The following is a 21,468-nucleotide window of genomic DNA, read 5'->3' on the forward strand; positions in this document are numbered from 1 at the left end:
ATTTTGTTGCACGAGGAAAGGAATAGTTGAGGCTGCTGCTGCCAAGACTGCTCAGCCAGGGCAAGAGGGAAAGTTACTTTTGTGGGGTTTACAAGCAGTAAGTTCATACAAGTTACATCAGCAACATTCTTAATCATACTATGCATGGGGTTTACATACGACATCATGCATTGCAAGTTCAGAAAATGGTGGTTAAACTCTACCCAGAGGCAAGGAAGTTACTATCACAAGGTACTTAATGAGCTAAAAGGTTATCCCTAATGTCAACATGGTGCCTAAACTGGTTTCCACGAATTTCCTCTAGTTTTGCACAGGAGTTAAGGAGAGGGGAGCCAGGAAGTAAGCTGCATGTGGCAGTGGAATTTTTCGTAGCCTGAGGACCTCTGTCTTCTGACCTCCAAGGTCTCGATTCAAAAGCCATTCTCAAATTGATTAATTAACCTTTATGTCTTCATTCAGTCTCTCTGACACGAACATTTAAACCTTGTGAGACATGTAACCCCTCTGTCCCCAGTACCCAGTCAGAGCCTGTTATAAATTAGATGCTGGGGGTGGGGAACAAAAATGTATCTTGACTGACTAAGGGCTGACTATGACCGTGATAATGTACTAGAACAAGCACGTTAATAATCAGGTGGGATTTTAATAATGGCTTCACTTGGGAAAATATTGAGTAAGACTTTCAAGAAAGAACCTAGTAGACGAAATCCAGTTTTAAAATTTATATTGCAGAAGCCTGGTGAACAATTACCAATTTCTAGAAGATCAGAAGTACAGGAGTTAGTCGACTTCTAATATAACAGAGTTCATGTTTATCTTTCATCTTCTTTTTTTTAATTAAGAGGACTACTATTAAAGTAGTTTAGGTCCTGGTTATGCTCCACTGATAATATCTTTTCATAAGAAATGGTTACTTTAGAATTTAAATCACTGTTATTTATCACTACCGTCTTTATCCAGACGGAAATAATGGGCAAGCATTCCAACTTTGAAAGGTTTCATTGTTGTCTGAGAAGAGCCTGGAGCCTTGTGTAATTATAATAGAAGCCATTATGGATAGTTAAAAAGGACGTATTTACCTGACTGAATTAAGAATGCTGAGAGATTTTAACAGGTTAAAAGCCTTGGCAAAAAGCCTTTGGGCAAAGTTTTTGAATGAGGGTTTGCCTGTTTGTTTAAAGCTCAGACTTTGGTTAACATTGGAGTTAATGAAAACCATTAACAGTTACTGGCTCTAAGGACTAACGGTTTTTACATTTTTAAAGGATCTTAAACAAAACGGTTTGAGGCTAGTAGTGATTTAGTGGTAGAGTTCTCTTCCATGTGGGAGACCTTTGTATAATCAGAGGCCAGTGCACCTCAGGCACAGCCTCAGCAGCCACCACTCATCTGTCATTGGGGACTTGTGTGTCCCTGTCATGCTGAACAGGTTTCGGGGGGCTTCCAGACCAAGATGGATTAGGAAGAAAGGACTGATGATCTACTTCTGAAAATCAGCCAAAGAAAACCCTGTGGGGTGGTGCAGGAGTGGGTAGTGCTTCCTTCTGTTGTGCATGGAGTCTCCATCAGTTGGGGTCTGACTCAAGGTCAGCTAACAGCAACAACAGAACAGAAGAACACAACGTAAAAGAATATATGGCAGAGACTGCTTGGTCTAAAAATATTTACTGTCTGGCCTTTTACAGAAAAAGTTTGCTGATCCCTGTGAGACTATTTGGAAACACTGGTGGCGTAGTGGTTAAGCGCTACGGCTACGAACCAAAGGGTCGGCAGTTCGATTCCGCCAGGTGCTCCTTGGAAACTCTGTGGCGCAGTTCTACTCTGTCCTATAGGGTCACTATGAGTCGGAATCAACTCGACAGCACTGGGTTTTTTTTGGGGGGGGTGAGACTATTTCGTTAATTTTCTAGGCTAACAAAATTGCTTATATCTTAACAAAGTAAACTTCAGTGACATCCTCTTTTATCCCTTCAGGCCATGAATATTGTCACATCAGTGCTGCTTCTTTATGCCAAAGAAGAGGAAGCTTTCTGGCTGCTTGTGGCTTTATGTGAACGTATGCTCCCCGATTACTATAACACCAGAGTTGTTGGTATGTATGGATGTATTTTACTTTTTTACCTGTATCTCATCAGAAAGATGTTTCTAGAAGAGTAATGCCAGTTCGAACTATGTTTCTAGTCACCAGTAGCCAAAAAATTTTGGATACTACAGTTTTCCAAAAGGGAAATGAAAGAGTTGAATAAATATAGATTTTACACAAAAAGAGCCACAGGGAATTTAAGAGAATACACGTGTATCACTGTTAGAGAAATTGTTTTAGAAAACATTTGAGGTGGATGTCACTCTGAGTGACAAGTGAGAAGTCCCCCAAACACATGAAGCATCAGCACAAGGAATCTTGACAAAAAGTTCTTCAAGGAAAAGAATGGAACCTGTGGAGAGCTGAGGTGGTCAAAAGGGGGCTGTAAGGAATCGAGAAAGCACCTTTTCCAAAGGTGCGTTTCCAACGGGTGTTTCAGACCTGGATTCATTACACAGCAAATAATTATTGTGAGCATTTAAACAAATTATTACAATTCTTCTGTACAGTCACCTAAAGTGTTAGACATTCCTCTGAGCAGGACAAGCCTTTCATTGCTAGTTTAGAAAATTGTGTGCTTTATGCTTCCTTCTTGTGTTCTGCCTTCTTTTTCTAAACCTTTGCGCACTGTTTTGATTCATTGGAGGTGTTCTCTGAAAATGTCAGTAAGTTGACCATGAACATGTACAGCTGAAAAGCTTTTTTTTTTTTAAATAATTTTTCTTTCTTTTTGGGGGAATGCTTTTAAGTTTAAAAAACAAGACGCAGTTTACATATGGGAACCAAGCTTCTAGAAGAACAACTTTTTTTTAAGCATGGTAAAATACACAAAACATAAAATTTACCGTTTTTAACTATTTTAAAGCATACTACTGGGCAGCATTAAGGTCATTCACAGTCTCGTGCTACCCTCACTGTATTTAGCTCCAGAACGTTTTCATCATCCCAGATAGAAACTCTCTACCCATTAAGTCATCATTCCCTATTCCTGCCTCTCACAACCCTTGGCAGCCACCAGTCAGCTAATGGTCTCTATGATTGTACATATTTTGAATATTTCATATAAATGGAATTATACATGACCCTTTTATTGTGGCTTTCACTTAGCATAATGCTTTCAAGGTTCATGCATGTCGTAGCACGTATCTGTACTTTATTCCTTTTTATGGTAGGATAGTATTCCATTATATGGATAAGACCACATTTTGTTTCTTCATTGGTCTGGCGATGGGCAATTGAGTTGTTTCCACCTTTTGACTATTATGAATAGTGTTGCTGTGAACATTCATGTACGAGTTTCTGTATAAACATATGTTTTCAATTCTCTTGGGCATATACATAGAAGTGGAATTGCTGAGTCATATGGCAACTCTGGAGTCCTTTTGGTGCGGTGGTTAAGAGCTCAACTGCTAATCAAAAGGTCAGCAGTTCAAATCCACCAGCCACTCCTTAGAAACCCTATGGGGCAGTTCTACTCTGTCCTGTAGGGTTGCTGTAAGTTGGAATCAACCCAACAGCGACAGGTGTGGTTTTGGCTTATGGTAACTCTATGTTTAACTTGTTAAGGTGCCACCAAAGCAATATTTTTTTGAAATAAGCAATATTTTTTTCCAAGTAAGAAATGGTTGGAGCTACTTTGATATACATTACAGGCCTAACCAAATATTATATTGCCAGCACAGTAACTGGATGTATGTGCTAAAAACTTGGACAACTCTTATAGTCTGCAAGTTAGTGCTACTTTATGGTAGGGAAAGCAGGACAGGAAGACCCCAGAGAGAAAGAGAAGATGCAGCCAGGATGAATCTGGAGACCGAGCTGGATAACATAGCTGATAGCTCGGTCTAGTAACATAGATTAATTGCCCAGCAGAGCAGTTAGCAGAAAGGAATGAGAATTCTGTCTCAGCAGAGAAAAACAGTTGGGAACTATAACACTATAGTCACTTCGTTTGGTTGAGTTCATCAGTAAGAAGGCATCACTGGCTAACCTTTACCTCTTTGTGCCCACCTATGATGCAGGTGCTCTGGTGGACCAGGGTGTCTTCGAGGAACTGGCCCGAGACTATGTCCCACAGCTGTATGACTGCATGCAGGATCTGGGGGTGATTTCCACCATTTCCCTGTCTTGGTTCCTCACACTATTTCTCAGTGTGATGCCCTTTGAGAGTGCAGTTGTGGTTGTCGATTGTTTCTTCTATGAAGGAATCAAAGTGATCTTCCAGTTGGCCCTGGCCGTGTTGGATGCAAACGTGGATAAACTGTTGAGCTGCAAGGATGACGGGGAGGCCATGACCGTTTTGGGAAGGTACTGCATTAAGCCCAGCTTTGAAAACCACCCTGTGCACATTTCTCACGGGTTTCATGCGTCTTAATTGGTTTGATGGTAGTCATGGTGCCCATTTCGCTCTGTGACTGAGGATTTATTTTCATATGCTTTGTATTTAGAGGTTAAGTGAATTTCATTCTGTTCTTAAGGGAAATTCCAGTCCTTGGTTTTAAAAATGCAGAGTTTTCAGAAAATGAGTGGAGAACTGTGATGGGGAATGCCATATTAGTCTCCCAGTGACTTCTGATTCACTTCTCCTTCCAGGTACTTAGACAGTGTGACCAATAAAGACAGCACGCTGCCTCCCATTCCTCACCTCCACTCCCTGCTCAGTGATGATGTGGAACCTTACCCCCAGGTAGACATCTTCAGACTCATCAGAACTTCCTATGAGGTAGGTGAGGACATCCTGAGAGCACTGTGGGGGGCTCAGCTGGTTGTGCGTCGTGCATTGCTATTGCTAACCCAGGGAACAGGTTCTCCCACGAGTGTACCTACTTCCTCTTAAATTGTGAGGGCCAGTTGCTAGAAGTAAGCAGCTACTTGCCAGCTGATGCCCCTGGTCTGGAAATCAGACATGGACACTGAATAGGGCCTAAGATTTCCCGTGGGGCTGATACTGTGATAGCAAGTGGCATGACAAGCCATGGCCCTCCAGTTCCTTGCTGTGTCCACCTTGAAGCCTGATCTAGTACTAGCTCAGATTCAACTCTCAGTGGGCCGAGGAGGGGTTGTTGAGAGCAGGTATGGGGAGTTTGACCTGCGCAAATCAGTTTACTTCCCAAGTCTCATCCCAAGTACTTAGGTCTTCTCTGAAGTAGACAAGCCAATCCTGTTCAGTCCAGGACACTCAGAACACCCCGTAACATCCTAGAGCAAAACAAGAGTCCTAGGATTTCTCTAGAATTGCTAGGCCTGGGGCTGGGGTGGAGAGCAGGGGCGTTGCTTTATGGTCCATGGTTAACCAGGCTCAGCCTGATCTGATGCTGAATCCCAGAATAGAACTGAGGAGCTTCTAAGTGCTTTGTGCTCCAGAGCATGTGGTGGCTTATGGAGCCCCAAGGGCTCAGTACCCATCACACCAGATGGTTTCTTCATTTCCTGATCCTTGGCTAGGCAAGCCTTTGTAGAAACGATCCTTTGGAAAGAGATAAGATGAATATCCTGTTGAGCACACTATGCATAGATGTTTTGGGATTGCATGACTGGTGCTTGTCAGCATTCCAGCCAGCGACACCCCGAATAAGAAAAACGGTGAGGGAGGAGGTGAGGTCAGAAAAAGTCTTTCTTGGAGTCAAAAATTTAGTGCTTTTTTTAAAAAAAAGAAATTGGTATGGATCCAGAATCCTTGTCAGAAAAAAATGTGTATTCTTAACTCAGAATGAAAGAAAGACTGGTAATTTTTTATTTTTTAGTTTTCCATTGAGACTGCATATGATTTAAAAACAAAACGTTTTGTTAGATTTTTGGATCACAATAGTAATGCATGTTCATTGTAGGAATGTAGAAACTGTAGAAAAATATGAAGAAAAAAGTAAACTGTATCTATGAGCATTTCACCATATTCCTGTCAAGTATGTTTTCATATATGCAATAAAAAAAAACCCAGTGCCCTCGAGTCGATTCTGACTCATAGCGACCCTATAGGATGGAGTAGAACTGCCCCATAGAGTTTCTAAGGAGCGCCGCCACACATTTAAAAAATGAAGTCCTAGTAAATACTGCTTTGTAACATTCTATTTTTCACTTAAAATATACCACGAGCATTCTCTAAGATATTAAATATTGTTTGAAGACAGGATTTTGGTAGATTCTTAGTATTCTGCTTTAATGAGGTACCAAAATTTATTTAACTAGTCCCTTTTTGTTGGACATTCTCAGTATCGTCGAATACTTCCGATTTTTCAGTATTATATGGCATTCTGTGATAACCTTGCATGTAAATTTCACATCTCTGGTTATTTTCTGGAAACCACGGTGGCATAATGGTTAAGTGCTACAGCTGCTGACCAAAAGGTCAGCAGTTCAAATCCACCAGGTGCTCCTTGGAAACTCTATGGGGCAGTTCTACTCTGTCCTATACGGTCGCTATGAGTTGAAATTGACTCAACAGCAACGGGTTTGGTTTTGGTTTTGATTATTTTCTTAGAGTTCTAGAAATGGATTTATAGCAATAGATCAAAAATATGAATTATCTCCAGGCTTCTGACACACACTGTTCAATTTCCATAAACGTTGTCTCAATTTGTATTTTCACCAGTAGAGACGAAGAATGGCTGCTTCATTTCATTCTCTCAAAAATGGTTATTATCATAATGCAATTTTTTTTTTTTTTTTTGAATCGTTGTCCCAGGAGTTTTGGTTCATACTCTGTCAGAAATTCTGAATGGTTATTCTTCCTGAAAAAAGAGCCCATGTGACTATAGACAATGGTTACTATTATGCCTGTAGGGTTGTTTTTCTAATGGCATTCTCTAAAACCTTTATTGTTAAGAGAATTCTGGAACGAAGTAATAAAACTTAGTATAAGGAACCTCAGGCTTTATTCTCATCAGTAGATAAGCTAGCATCACCCTAAGGTCAGCACTTTGCCCGTTTTAATGAGAGAAGAGATTAGAGATAAGACTGGTTTCCATTTACATCCTATCTAGCTGGTCTTTCATGATGGCCTTAGGCAGCAGTTTCCTTCTTCTGTCCAGGGACACAGACCCTTTTATTATGTCATCTCCTACATCACTTGGTCTCTCAGTACAGTATAACTCAGTTTTGTTTTTGTTTTCTCTTTTCTGTTAAGCATCACCACCCTTGCTCCTAAGTTTTCCAGTGACTCTCCATTGCCTTCTTAGATCAACCTACAGTGAACACCACAAACCTCTTACCTGCCTTTTTTCCCCCTCTTAACTCTTACTCATAGTGACCGTAGAGGACAGAGTAGAACTGCCGCATAGGGTTTCCAAGGAGTGCCTGGTGGATTTGAACTGCCAACCTTTTGGTTAGCATTACGCCACCCAGGGTCGCTATGAGTCGGAATTGACTCAACAGCAGTAGGTTTGGTTTTCTTTTTTTTGGTCTTAACCCTTAGATGGAGCCCTGGTAGCACAGTGGTTAAGAGCTTGGCTGCTAACCAAAAGGTTGACAGTTCGAACCCACCAGCCGCTCCTTGGACACTATGGGGCAGTTCTGCTCTGTCCTATAGGATCGCTATGAATTGGAATCGACTCAGCGGCAATGGGTTTTTGGGATAACCCTTAGACTGGTGGTTCTCAATCCCGATCGTGCATTAAAATCACCTGCAGAGCTTTGAAAACTATAAATTCCCAGGCTCCATTCCAGAGTAATTATATCCAAATTGCTGGGAATGTAGCCCAAGAATAAGTATCTTAAAGTTCTTCCCCAGGTGGTCTAGTGCCAAAGTCAGAAAAAGTGTGACCATAGCACTAAAGGTCAGCGAGGGCTGCAAGTCACTCCTTAGATGCAGAATGGGACCTCTGACCGCTGAAGCCGATTACAACCTGGATTGGACTAAAGTGTGACCGCTGGCTGTTTTGAGGAGATGCCCAGAGATGTTGATTTGGTATAGCTGGTGAATAGAGATGATAACTTTACTTCCTAAGTGCCTTAAGGGAAAATTTTTCTTCTTCTAACTTCTCTCAAGCCCATTGAAAGGAATTGTATAGAAATTCTGAGACTACAGTTTTCTTCTGTGTGTGCCCTGTGTGTGAGGCTCTGTGATTTTAACAGAGTTTCACAAGAAGTAGATAGAGTCCTTGGGTGGTGCAAACACTTAAGCACTTGGCTACTAACCAAAAGGTTGGCAGTTCACATCCACCCAGAGAGGCTGAACAAGCTGTTCAAAGCCACACAGCTAGAAAGTGTTAGTTAGGATCCAAATAAGACTTCCCTAGCTTTAAAGCCAGAGCAAAGGGGCTTGTCTGGAAAGAATGGAGGTGATATTGGAGATGTACATATGAATGTGAGGTCAATTGGTCATTTGAAACCACTAATTGATTGGTAAGCCACCCAACTGCCACTGGAAACTGAGGGGAGTTTTTCTTCAAATACATTATTTCTGCTCCCTGTTCAGTGAATGGATCCCTGGGTGGTTGCAGCTAACCGAAATGTTGGGGGTTGGAGTCCACTCAGAGCGGATCCTTGAACTGGTTCATTCTGGTTTGAACTCCTGGTGAGAATTTGCATTTCTAACAAGTTTCCTGCTGAGAATTTGCATTTCTGTCCCTAGATATACTGGATCAGAGTCTATATTTTAACAAGATCCCTGGGTGATTCTTTATGTGTAACTTCTTGGGAGCTTGTTAGAAATGCAAATTCTCAGAAGGTGTTTAAACCTGTTCAACCCAGAGGTGCCTCAGAAGAAAGGCCTGGTGATTTGCTTCTGAAAAACCAGTCGTTGAAGACCTTTGGAGCACAGTTCTACTCTGACACACATGGGTGACAATGAGTCTGAACCGGCTTCACAGCAGCTGCTGGGACAGTGGAGCACAGTTCTACCTTGACACACACAGGTGACAATGAGTCTGAACCGGCTTGACAGCAGCTGCTGGGACACTGGAGCACAGTTCTACTCTGACACACATGGGTGACAATGAGTCTGAACCGGCTTGACAGCAGCTGCTGGAACCCTGAATAAATCGGAGTCAGGGATTGTTTGCACCCAGGGATGCTGCTTCTTGTGTGACTCTGTTAAACCACAGAGCCTCACACACGGGGTGCACCCAGAAGACTAGCAAAGAAGGTGCTATGATTGCGTCAGTGGGGAAAACCCAAGAGAGGCAAGAAATGTTTAACTGTTCATTTATTCAGCAAATCTTTATTCGTTGCCCTTCTTATGCCAGAGATCACTCTGGGTCCTGGGGACACATTATTAATATTTGGCATGATTTTTGTTTCTTGATTTATTTTAACCTACAGAAATTTTCAAGCTCAGTACTAGAGGATAATAGAATGCATTTTCATGAACCCACCACCTTTTCGCATCTTCGCTTTATCTAACTTCCCGTACTTTTTTCCCCCTGAAGTATGTGAAGGCGAATCCCAGACAGCGTATCGTTTCCCTCGTAAGCCCTTCGTGATGTACCTCTGTCAGATAAGGCCAGTTTTGGCATAGCATTTTTTGCTAATTCATAGCTTTGGTCTTCAAGTTTAATTTTTTAAAGTTTATTCATCATTCATCCCACCAAAAAAGAAAAGTGAACCTGTAATTTAGTTATGACCAATTGTTAATAGAACCTTAGTTACAGTATTAGCAAGTTTTGCCTGATGTAAAGATACGTGCTTTTCCCCTCCTCCTCCTTCTTTTGTCGGCGATACTAGGAATAACAAGAGCAACCATGCTAGGAGCCCTAGTGGCTCAATGGTTAAGCATTTGGCTGCTAACTGAAAGATTAGCTGCTCGAACCCACCCTGCAGCTCCATGGGAGAAGGACCGGGTGATCTACTTCCTTTAGAGATCACAGCCTAAGAAACCCTATGAGGCAGCTGTACTCTGTCACATGGGGTTGCTATGAGTCAAAAATGGACCCAACGGCTCCTAACAACAACAACCGTACTAGTTCTTTAACGTATGTACTTAGTGCATAAAATTCTTGCACCAACCCAAAGAGGTAGTGATTATTTTCCATATTTTGCTGATGAGGAAGCTGAGGTTCATTGGTTTCTGTGAAACCTGGGCCTTGCCTCCATATCTGGCTATGAAACTGTGCCCTTTCACCATGCCCAGCTGTCAAAAGCATGTCTCCTTTGTAGAGGCTGAACTTCACATTAAATGACGTATATGTAAAGAAAATGCTCTAAGGCAGAGTCACAAATTCATAGGGCTATGGGCCCTGGTGGTGTAGTGGTTAAAAGCTGTGACTGCTAACCAAAAGGTCAGCAATTCGAATCCACCAGCCGCTCCTTGGAAACCCTATGGGGCAGTTCTGCTCTGTCCTATGGGGTTGTTAAGAGTCGGAACCGAGTCAGCCGCAGCTAGCAACAACAACATGGGCCATGCGTGTAAGTGAAAAGACAAGGGGTTAAGACACTGGGGAAGGGTGGGCCTCCATACCAGAGAACAAAGACCTGCTACACCTTTGCCACCTGGAATGAGGACCCATTTTGCTAGCACTTTTGATTTTTATTTGAATTGTCCCAATTTTAAAAATACTACTTAGGCCAAGCAAACCGCATCATGGACTGATTAGCCTACTTGCTGCCTGTCTGTGATCTCTTCTTTAGAGTAAACTTTAAAGTGAATTCTAGGCAAAAATGTAATGATACTAGACATCATGCTTAGGGTTTTTCTTGGCTTATCAGATTTAATGATCACAAGCCTGAGAGTTATATGCTGTTATTATGCCCCTTTTATGGGTAGAAGAACGGCAGTGTAGACAGCTTAAGTAACTTGCCCACATTAGCATGTTGAACTGGGATTTAAACCTTAGATCTGTCTACTTTAATGTACTGCTTGTTATTTATTATCTCTTAACCAGCATAGTCAAGCTACTGCTAATACTCTGTCAATTCACATGAGATTATTTTACATTGAAACTGTCTAAAAGAAAAATTTTTTTCTCGTAGCAAGCATATTTACCTTAAGGACATCGTGATTGGTAAAGTAGAGAGTCAGTGAAAAGGAGGGAAACCCTCGAGTAGATGAATTGACACATTAGCTGCAACAGTGGTCTCAAACATAGCAACAATCACAGAGATGGCACAGGAACAGGTGACATTTTGCTCTGTTGTATATAAGGTTGCTATGAGTCAGAACTGACTTAATGCAACTAACGATAACATCATATTTACCTTATGTGCCAGCCGTTTCTCTTAATCCGTTCTCACTAGGCACAGGCATCAGAAGGCATTAGGTCGGAAAATTAGAAATAACCCATAGAAATACTCAGATACAAAGTGAGTTGGAGAAGAGAAGTAAATGAGAATGGATAATTTTGTTTGTTGTTTGAGGTGCATACAATCGTAAATACAGGTGCATACAAACTAAAATATAGGCCTGCTTTCTCACAAAGAGTTATGAGAGTGTTCCATGGATGAAAATACTGTCATGAATTGAGACTTCTGTAAAGGTCAGAGTACCATAGAGGGGTCAACTTATTCAGTGAACATGGAGCTCCATGGAGAAAAGCCACGCTGACTTCATATCCTGGTCCCTCTTTGTCTTCTCCTTCCTCCCCTGCCCTCCTCACCCTACTTCTTCCTCCTGAACATCTACTCCCACCACCAACACACGTACACATGTGCTGACAGATTCTTCTACTGCCATAGGAGCCAGCAGGGTGAGGTTTAGGGAAAATGCTCTTTATTGTATCTGAGATTCCCTCTCCCACCTCTTGGTCTCTGCCTCCCATAACTACGTGTCCAAAGAGTAATATTCTACCCAACTTCTCTCTTCCCCAACCCACTCTTCCAAGGCTGAGCCTCGATACGTTGGATATTTTGTAGATTTTCTGATTAAAGGAAGGAATCTACATTGTGAATGGTGCTCAGTTGTCAGGACAGCAGTAATGAACCCATGTTGTATGCCAGGAGAATAAGTTCCCCACGAATTAAGAGATATTTAAGAGACATTTTGAGCATAATTTGGGTGATTTAGTCTTATTTAAAAACAGAAATAAATCATGGCTGTTGCGTCTTGGAAATGATGCCTTTTTGTTCAGTAAATTTCAGTATGGTGTGCAGACTTGTTCAGAATCATTCCACGGGCCTTATGGTTTAAAATGAGTTTGTTTTTTTTGTTTGCTTGCATTCTGGAACAACATTTAAGTATTTAAAGTCTTCCCTGAAGGATTGAGAAAGGAGGAGCCTACTGAACTTGATTGAGCTTGGGCCTCGTGGTCTTTTTTTTAATCTATCTTCTCAGCATCACAAGGGAAAGCTTTGAAAGATAGAGTAAACCACCAAGAGGCTGCCTAGGAGAGCTGGGAGAGCTCTTCCATTCAGGAATGATGGTGGGGCTGTGAGAGGCCAGAGAATATAGATTTGGAATTTGGGGCAGAGTCATCTCCACCTGATCCCTCTATATGAGCCATTTGCTCAATGTCCCAATCTGTGGGGGAGAGAAAGGGAATGTCTGTAAGAAATGAAGGGCTGCATAGTGGGTACCAGTAACTAGGGGAGCAAAGCAGAGAAAGAGGAACTACTACCTGCTTTGAAAATAGCCTCTCTACTCATAAAAGGAAGGTTAGAAATTTACGAGGTGGAAAATTAGAAATAACCCACAGAAACATTCAGATACAAAGTGAGTTGGAGAGGAGAATGAGGATGGATAATTTAATTTGTTGTTTAAGGAAGGGGAAATTTTAAAGAAAATTAAAATAATTTTAGACTCCCCACCACTAAATTCTATTTGCTGGAAAAAGTATTGTCATTACATTAGTGAATTAGTCTTTGCGTGGAACTGAAACGTGCAATGGCTGAGAGAAGGGATTATAACCCTGGTGGTGTAGTGGTTAAGTGATACGGCTGTTAACCAAAGGGTTGGCAGTCCAAATCCACCAGGTGCTCCTTGGAAACGCTATGGGGCAGTTCTACTCTGTCCTATATAGTGCTATGAGTCGGAATCAACTCAACAGCAATGGATTTGGTTTTGGCTTTGGCCCTTGTTTTGGATATACAGGCTATACTGAGCCAGCTTTTGTTTGCCCCTTTTTTAGCATTTCATTCAGTCAGAGCCCCTCCAAAAGGGGCTTGCATTACTTCTACTCACAACCTACTGGCCAGAATCTAGTTACCTGGACAATTTGAGTCATTACATGTCTTTTGGTAAAAAATATATATATATACACTTTTCTTTGGTTATATACTTAGGAGTGGAATGTCTGGGTCATAGGTTTCTATCTGTTTGGATTTAGTGGATGTTGCCAGACAGATTTCCAAAATGGTTATACAAATTGATACTCCCCCCAGCAGCCCATGAGATACTGGTTGACCACATCCTTGCCCACCTACTCAACCTCTTCAAAACCTACTTACACCCTCCCCCAAATACCTCTCAACACTATGTCTAGAGCTAGATTTCAAAAGCCACATAATGAAAAAGTCAGCTTTACAAACCTAATTTTGTTGTTGTTTTAAAATCAATTAATGTTAAAAATCGAATCAACTATTTAATTCATGAGGACCTTTCACATTAAAATTTAACCTTAAGTGTTCAACCACCATGTACTTTTAAAGGAAACATTTCTAGAGATGTCTGGGCTCACTTTTACGTAGTGGTACCTACTGCCGTTGGATTCGACTCGACGGCAACGGGCACCTACTGCCGTTAACATCTGTGATTTTAAATATTAAACAGCACTGAATGTTGAAATGTACCCTAGAAACTTGGTAACTGTCTGTCAGCTTTTCTTTTATCTTTTAAATATAACCATTCCATTGCTGTCATTGCTTCCAGGGGTTAATTTTCATGCTTTAAACAGAATTTCTTTGTTTTGTTTTGTTTTGTTTTTGCATCACTAAAAGAGACTAAGAGCTTACATTCTTTCTCTACCTTCGGATAGGAAGACTCGTTTGGTTTTTGAATTTTAGTTCAACAACTATCTAGGCTGCACCAGGCGTTTTGGAGTTTGAAGGGATAGCTAGCCCACAGTGTCTGCCATCCAGTGACATATACCATCGATTTCTGAACCAGAAGGACAAATGTTTTGAATTAGATATGAGAAGAAGGAATCCTCACACAAACGTTTCTTCCAACCTCCCAGTCTAATATTTAGCCTTAGATACTTCCTTTCTTCTTGTCAAGATACTTCTTCATTTAAAGCTTTTTTTTTCCTCCTGCACAAATGGCCCTTACAGTCTTGTTTAACCCCCTCTCCCTCTTGAAAAAATATTGATTCTAAGAAGACTCACTTGGCTTTTGAAATTTAGTTCAACCGCTAAGATTCAGGAGAAAGTCCTCTTATGTAAATAAGGACATAGTCCAGAGTGCCTGTCATGTGACAGACTCTCTATGTGGCAGGATTGCGTCTCCTTCAACTTTGCGGACACTGTGCTTTAGCAAATTTTTCAAAACTACTGATATGGCTTCTTTTCAGAAATTTGGCACTATTCGGGCGGATTTGATTGAGCAGATGAGATTCAAACAGAGACTGAAGGTGATCCAGACACTTGAGGATACTACGAAGCGGAATGTGGTAAGTCCTTTGAGAACTCGCATGTGGCCTTCTTCCTCCATCCTTCTTCATGCTCGTGCTGGCTCATAAATTCCTTTCTGACAGAACTGAAGATGGTTTAAAAGAGGAAAGTTAGGAATTTTCCCAATATGGCATTTTTTAAGTTTGTGAAATTCTTTGTGTTTATTATTTTTGCAGGTGCGCACCATCGTGACAGAAACTTCCTTTACCATCGATGAGCTGGAAGAACTTTATGCTCTTTTCAAGGTAACTTTAAAAATAAACTCATGTACATTCAAGAGGATCAAAGAATTCACTTTAGTAGTTCAGGTTTTTATTTTTCTGTTAAGTTGCTAAGGGTAGCATGAGTCTCAGCATGCACAAGTGTGAAGATAAACTAAAACCAAACTCATTGTCATTGATTTCAGAGTAGAACTGCCCCCATAGTGTTACCAAGGCTGTAATGTTTACGGAAGCAGACTGCCACATCTTTCTCCCATGGAGTGGCTGATGGGTTCGAACTGCCGACCTTTTGGTTACCAGCTGAGCACTTAACCACTGCACCACCAGGGCTCCTCCAATAGAATATAGAGCTGAAAATTTAAAATTGGAGTACTCGCTGTGAAAAATAAGCATATTCTTATACATAAAGTTGGTTTTTTTGCTCTCTTCCAATCCATACGAATTTTGTTTCCGTGGACCAAGGAAAATGTGGTATTACTTTATAACACTCATCGGAATGATGGTGATTAAGTTTAAATTCTGCCTAAAATTATTGTAAATTTTAATTTCCTATCTTAAGCTTTGGAGCCCTGGTGGCGCAGTGGTTAAGAGCTTGGCTACTAACCAAAAGGTCAGCAGTTCGAATTCACCAGCTGCTCCTTGGAAGCCCTATGGGGTAAGTTCTTCTCTGAAATCGACTCCATAGCAATGGGCTCAACGGTTTTATATTAAGCTGTATACCAAAACCAAAACCAAGCCCAGTGCCGTCGAGTTGATTCCGACTCATAGCAATCCTATGGGACAGAGTAGAACTGCCCCACAGGGTTTCCAAGGAGCACCTGGAGGATTCGAACTGCCAACCATTTGGTTAGCAGCCGTAGCGCTTAACCACTACACCACAGGGTTTCCGTTAAGCTGTATAACACCCTTAAAAGGAAATAATATGTAGCTAGCTAAATTAAGGGTAAGGCTTTTGGAATGTTTAGGAAAAGCTTAATTGGCTAAGTTTCTGTGCTGTCTATTTTATAATTCAGCCATAGCAACCTTGATCCTTAGTGAGAAAGTATTATATTAGTAAATCAAGCAACATATAATTTTTTTTTCTTTTAGAGAAAGTATCTTTGTCATAACTGTTAACATCATAGGTAAAATATGACAATTGGCAAAAAAAGAGCCTGGAGGATGCCTTTTATGCAGGTACCAATTTTATCACACTCTCTAACTGGGTAGCTTTATGTATATGGTATCTTTTACTGTCAGAACTAAGCTGCTTTGAGCACTGCAAAGATAGTGCAGGAAGAAACATAAATATCCAAGTCAAACACAAATAGATTTGAGAATTAGAGAATGTGATAGCAGGAGTGTTCTCACTAACTCCCTCCTTGCCTGGGAGCTCCTGGAGGGCGCCACCGATTTATTTACTTTTGTTTCCTAGTGTCTACTATTGTGCCTCTCTTCTAGCAGGCATTCCAGTCATGTCTGTTGAATAAATAGATAGATCAGTTATCAAAATTGTACAGCTCCTGCATGCTTCTTACGGGGGAACTGAGGCCCAGAGAGATGGAGATCTTTGAGCTTTCATAGTTAGTAATGCGCTCTCTGTATGTAGCAGCAGCAGCAGCAGCATTGCCAACAGAGTGAACAACAGCGGCCCCACCAGCCTCCATGTGGCACTTGAGGGCAAAGCCTCCAGTGAATCATATCATTAACGTTTTATTCGTACGTGTTGATTAAGCACCTGGAGCCAGTTGCTCATTGTAAATTAGTTATCAGTAAGGAGAGGGTCCCTCTTTAGTTCATAGAAGAAAGATATAATGATCCAACTATGACCAAAATAACCTCGGATTTTAAAGGGCTGCTAAGGACTAGAGGAGATCTGTTTCACAAGTCAGCCAGGAAAGAGGGCAGGATTCTGGGGTAAATGAACTGAACAGGAGTAATAGCTGGAGGCAGCAAGACCATGGGTAGTGTCTTAGGCTGGGTTCTCTAGAGAAGCAAAACCAGTAAAGCATATAAATATATAGAGAGAGATTTATATCAAGGAAATGACTCAGGCAGTTGTAGAGGCTGGAACGGCCTAAGTCCGTGGTTCAGGATAGAGGCCTCTCCTGATTCACGTAGCCACAGAGGCTGGTGAACCCAACTTCGGCAGGTCAAAGAGGAGGGCTCTTGCTCACAGACTATGACGATCAACAAATCCTAGGATTGGCAGGCAAGACCACAAGGCTTCTCCTAATTCACGTAGCTGCAGGGGCTGGCAAACCCAAGATCCGCAGGTTGGAGAGCAGGCCTCCCGCTCGCAGGCTGTGAATATCAACCAATTCCAAAATCAGCAGATAAGCTGATAGCTCAAGTCCCACGAACCAGAGGTCAGATGAACAGGAGGTGGCCGCAGGATCCAGTACAAGCAAAAAGCCAAAATGTCTGCTTATATTTGAATGCAGGCCACACGCCCAAGGAAACTCCCTTTCAGCTGATTGGCAGGGCAGGGTTTTTGAGTTTAAGAAAAACTTGCTTTCTTGAGGCATAAAGTTAGTCTCTGAGTACAAACGACATACTTGGTACCTGAAGATGCACATAGCAGAGAGTGCTCTGCCCAGTTAAGTCACAGCTTCAGCAATTTCTGAAGCTGGTACTTCCATACAACCTTCTGGTGTCTTCCAAAGTGTGCCTCCTCTTCCTATGTCATTGCCATCAAGTTGATTCTGACTCTTAGGGACCCTGTAGGACAAATTAGAACTGCCCAAGGGGTGGCTGGTGGATTCTAACTGCTGACCGTTTGGTTAGCAGCTCTTAACCACTGCACAGCAGATCCCATCATGGGAGTGATCACATATAAACACTAAGAATGATGACCCAGCCAAGATGACACACAATCTTAACTATCTCAGGTAGATAATAGAAAGGGCAATGACATAGGAAGAGGAGGCACACTTTGGAAGATACCAAAAGGTTGTATGGAAGTACCAGCTTTAGAAATTGCTGAAGCTGTGACTTACCTGGGCAGAGCACTATCTGCTGTTTGCTTCTTCAGGTACCAGGTATGTCGTTTGTACTCAGAGACTAACTTTATGCCTCAAGAAAGCAAGTTTTTCTTAAACTCAAAAACCCTGCCCTAAGAGTATGTCAAGAAACATAAGTTCCCCAAGTCTACTGAGCACCCCAAGAAAGAAGCCACGGCCATTGGTTGGTGTCAGGGATGAGAAGGAGTGCCTGGTACTGTAGAACCCAAGATAAAACCTTCAGTTGTGGACTCCTTCCGAAAGCTTGTGGTGAACAATTATTGAGTCATTACTACGTGACAGGAACCCCTCCAGGGTTTTAGCCCTTAATAGAGCCAATCTCTGGGCATCTTCCTTCAGATTCAAAGACAAGGTGCCTTCTGCTTGGACAATAGGGTAAAACTTGGGGGAAAAGGTAAAAGGCTGCCACCCTGAGGCACAATTGGAGTAAATGTGCTTCAGGGTCCCTTTGCCCAAGTTTCTCTTGAGCTCTTCCCAAATTGGTCTTTCTGTTACAGGCTCTGGGTCTCTAGGCCTCATTGAGGAATGGGGGAGGTGGCCTGCACAGCTTGTCTTTTCATAGTCACCGTGAAAGTGTTTCAGGAATAATCTCATTGTTCTGCATAATCAAATAGTCTCATTATTGAGACAAATCAAATATTTTCATTACTGTGTCGGTTTGGGTGATTCAGAGTCCAACAACCAAAACCAAAAAAACAAATAGCTACGGTAATATGTAGAATTATATAGAAAAAAATAAAGAAAGTCGAGGGGATGCGTTTTCACTTTTGAACTGTTTATATGACGTTTAGTTAGGTCATGATGAAAGGTCTAGGGCTTGACTCCTGAATTTTACTTCCTAGGGTTCCAGTTCACCTACAAGCTGCATACCCTTGGGCAATTTATTTAACCTGTCAAAGTCTGTTTCCAAAACTGTAAAATGGAGAGAATAATAGTGATAGTATCAAATTCATAAGGTTGTTGAGAAGATTGTATGAGATAATCATGGACAAGACTTTGAATAAAGAGCTGTCATTGTTATTATTCAAGATATGCCTGAGATATATGAGAGTTCTGGCTGTCTACCAAGCCCACTGCCATCTGTTAGACTGCTGACCTTTTGGTTAACAGCCTGAGCTCTTAACCATTGTGCCACCAGGGCTCCCTGATCGACTACCAAAAAAAAAAAAAAAAATCAAACCCGTTGCCATCAAGTTGATTCTGACTCTTAGGGACCCTGTAGGACAAATTAGAACTGCCCAAGGGGTGGCTAGTGGATTCTAACTGCTGACCCTTTGGTTAGCAGCTCTTAACCACTGCACCACCATATCTGGGGTGGAAATGCAAAGTCTCAGCAGGGAACTTGTTAGACATGCAAATTATCAGGAGGGGTTCAAACCTGAATGAACCTGTTGGAAGCCCTGGGGCAGGTTGGAAGATTACACACTCACAACTGACTTCCCCTGCTCCCTTTTTCGGAACCCCTTCCCCCGCTTGGCAAAGGCAAAGGGAAAGATCTGTTTTTGAAAGTGCTTTTTTTTTTCTATTGCAATAGCTATACATGTATGTAGTAAAATAAACAATACAATAGAGAAAAAAAAAAAAGAAAGAATAAAGTAAAAATAAAGTCTACGTTTTCATGCCCCTCCTATCTCCACCACCTACCACCCAGAGCTAACTCTAGATGTATGTGTGTGTGTGTCTGTCTGTCTGTCTGTCCTCCCAGACCTTTTTGCTTTATTTTTCAGTCTTCCTAGGGTGGGGCATGTATTTCTACCAGTCAGTATGATCTCATGAATAAAGAGGTGCCTTGTTTCCAAGCACAGAAACAGCAAGCTCTTTGCTGGACCTAAATCTCTGTTCTCCTCACCAAAGTGATTCCTACTAATAATTTTTTTTTTTTAATTCTGCATTAGATGAAAGTTTACAGAGCAAATTAGATTCCCATTCGATAGTTTGTCCGTGTTTTCCCACAATGCATCAGCACTCTCCCTATTTCCACACTGAGTTTCCACCTTTCCTTTCATCCTGGTTTTTTACCCCTTCCTGCCTTCTTTGTTTTTGGGCAAATGTTGCCCTTTTGATCTCTTATAATTGATTGTTCTAAGGAGCGTGTTTCTCTCAAGTGTTATTATTTATTTTATGGACTTGTCTATGATTTGGCTAGAAGGTGGTCTCTAAGAGTGGCTTCAGATACAAGTTAGAAGGGTGACTAAGTCTCAGGGGTTCCTCTAGTCTCTGTCAGGTCAGTAAGTCCAGTACTTTTTGTGAATTTGATTTTTCTGTATTTTTCTCCAGCTCTGTCTGGGACACTCTGTTGTGATGCAGTGGTAACTGGGCACCATTTAGTTCTTCTAGTCTCGGGATTCTTTGGACTAATTGCTCCCTTGAGTCTTTGGTTTTCTTCATTCTCTTTTGCTCTGGGTGGGAGGAGACCAATAGTTGTATCTTACATGGCTGCTCGAAAGCTTTTAAGACCCCAGACACTACTCACCAAAGTAGAATGCAGAACACTGTCTATATGAACTATGCTGTGCCAGTTGATGTAGATGTTCCCTGAGTCTATGGTCCCTTGCCTTCGAGCCTAGGAACTTCATCCCATGAGGTATTTGGTTATGTCTAAGAGTTTTCCCTGACTGTGCCCCTTGTATGCTCTATTGTCTATATTAATATATATGAGGAGCACCTAAAGTCATGTGTGTAGAATTATCTACCACCAAACCTGTATCTGTCGGTGGGTGTGCTCCCTTACACCCTCCCACACCTCTTGGCATATCTATCTATGTATCTATTCATAACCTACTAATAATTTCTCTAGAACTATATGCAGATGTGTGAACTAGGAAGACCACACATTTGTGGATTGAATACCGTATGGCTATGATAATATGTGGTTTCAGTGACCAAGGAAGGCAGGGTGTTACGTATAAACACAGGACACTAAACTGGGAATCAGGAAACCCAAAATCTCATCATGATTTTTCATTCATTAACTGGCTAGGTGACCTTATATAAGATTACCTAAACTAGAAATCTTTTTCAGGTTAATGTTCTATTTATTTCTTTTAAATTAAAAAAAAAAAAATTGTTTTGTCCCTCTTTATAGGAATTATTTCCTAAAAGTATTTGTGAATATGTGTGTAAGGGGGAGAAGAAGGGAGTGTTTTCATTTCTTTCTTCACCTACTTCAGTAAAGGAACAGGATCCTTTATGCTGATGTAAACTGCAGAAATTGTTGCCATGGAATTGGTGGGGGAGTGGTCAGGTGGAGATATACATACAATGAGAAGACACAGAGGGGCCATGAGAACAGAGCACCACTCCAGGGGATGCACACAGGTTGACATAAAGCCGTTCTCCACACTTAGAGATGGGCCTTTTCTTCCTGATATTTGCTGTGAGATAGAGTCCTCAGTAACCATTCTGTTCTTTCATTTTTTCAGGCGGAACATCTAACCAGCTGCTACTGGGGCGGGAGCAGCAATGCACTGGACCGGCATGACCCCAGCCTGCCTTACCTGGAGCAGTATCGCATTGACTTTGAGCAGTTCAAGGGGATGTTTGCTCTCCTCTTCCCCTGGGCATGTGGAACCCACTCCGATGTGCTGGCCTCACGCCTGTTCCAGCTATTAGATGAAAATGGAGACTCTCTGATTAACTTCCGAGAGTTTGTCTCGGGGCTAAGTAAGTACATAGTGTTATTGCAGAG

General features: G+C 41.7%; 1 protein-coding gene across 3 annotated transcripts in view; it reads left to right on the plus strand.

The window, feature by feature from the left end:
- TBC1D9 (TBC1 domain family member 9) overlaps positions 1 to 21,468 on the plus strand; it is a 147,235-nt gene that overhangs the window by 112,324 nt on the left and 13,443 nt on the right. For 2 of the 3 annotated variants that reach the window (XM_003410447.4, XM_064285292.1), the window contains exons 11-16: positions 1,975 to 2,092; positions 4,105 to 4,390; positions 4,676 to 4,805; positions 14,458 to 14,556; positions 14,734 to 14,802; positions 21,203 to 21,443. In XM_003410447.4, the coding sequence (XP_003410495.1) occupies positions 1,975 to 2,092; positions 4,105 to 4,390; positions 4,676 to 4,805; positions 14,458 to 14,556; positions 14,734 to 14,802; positions 21,203 to 21,443 (943 nt within the window). Of the gene's footprint in view, positions 1 to 1,974; positions 2,093 to 4,104; positions 4,391 to 4,675; positions 4,806 to 14,457; positions 14,557 to 14,733; positions 14,803 to 15,867; positions 15,955 to 21,202; positions 21,444 to 21,468 lie in introns of those variants that run through there. The other variant, XR_010322001.1, reaches the window with a different exon arrangement.

Source organism: Loxodonta africana, chromosome 5, assembly GCF_030014295.1.
Source record: "Loxodonta africana isolate mLoxAfr1 chromosome 5, mLoxAfr1.hap2, whole genome shotgun sequence".
Taxonomy (NCBI): Eukaryota; Metazoa; Chordata; class Mammalia; order Proboscidea; family Elephantidae; genus Loxodonta; species Loxodonta africana.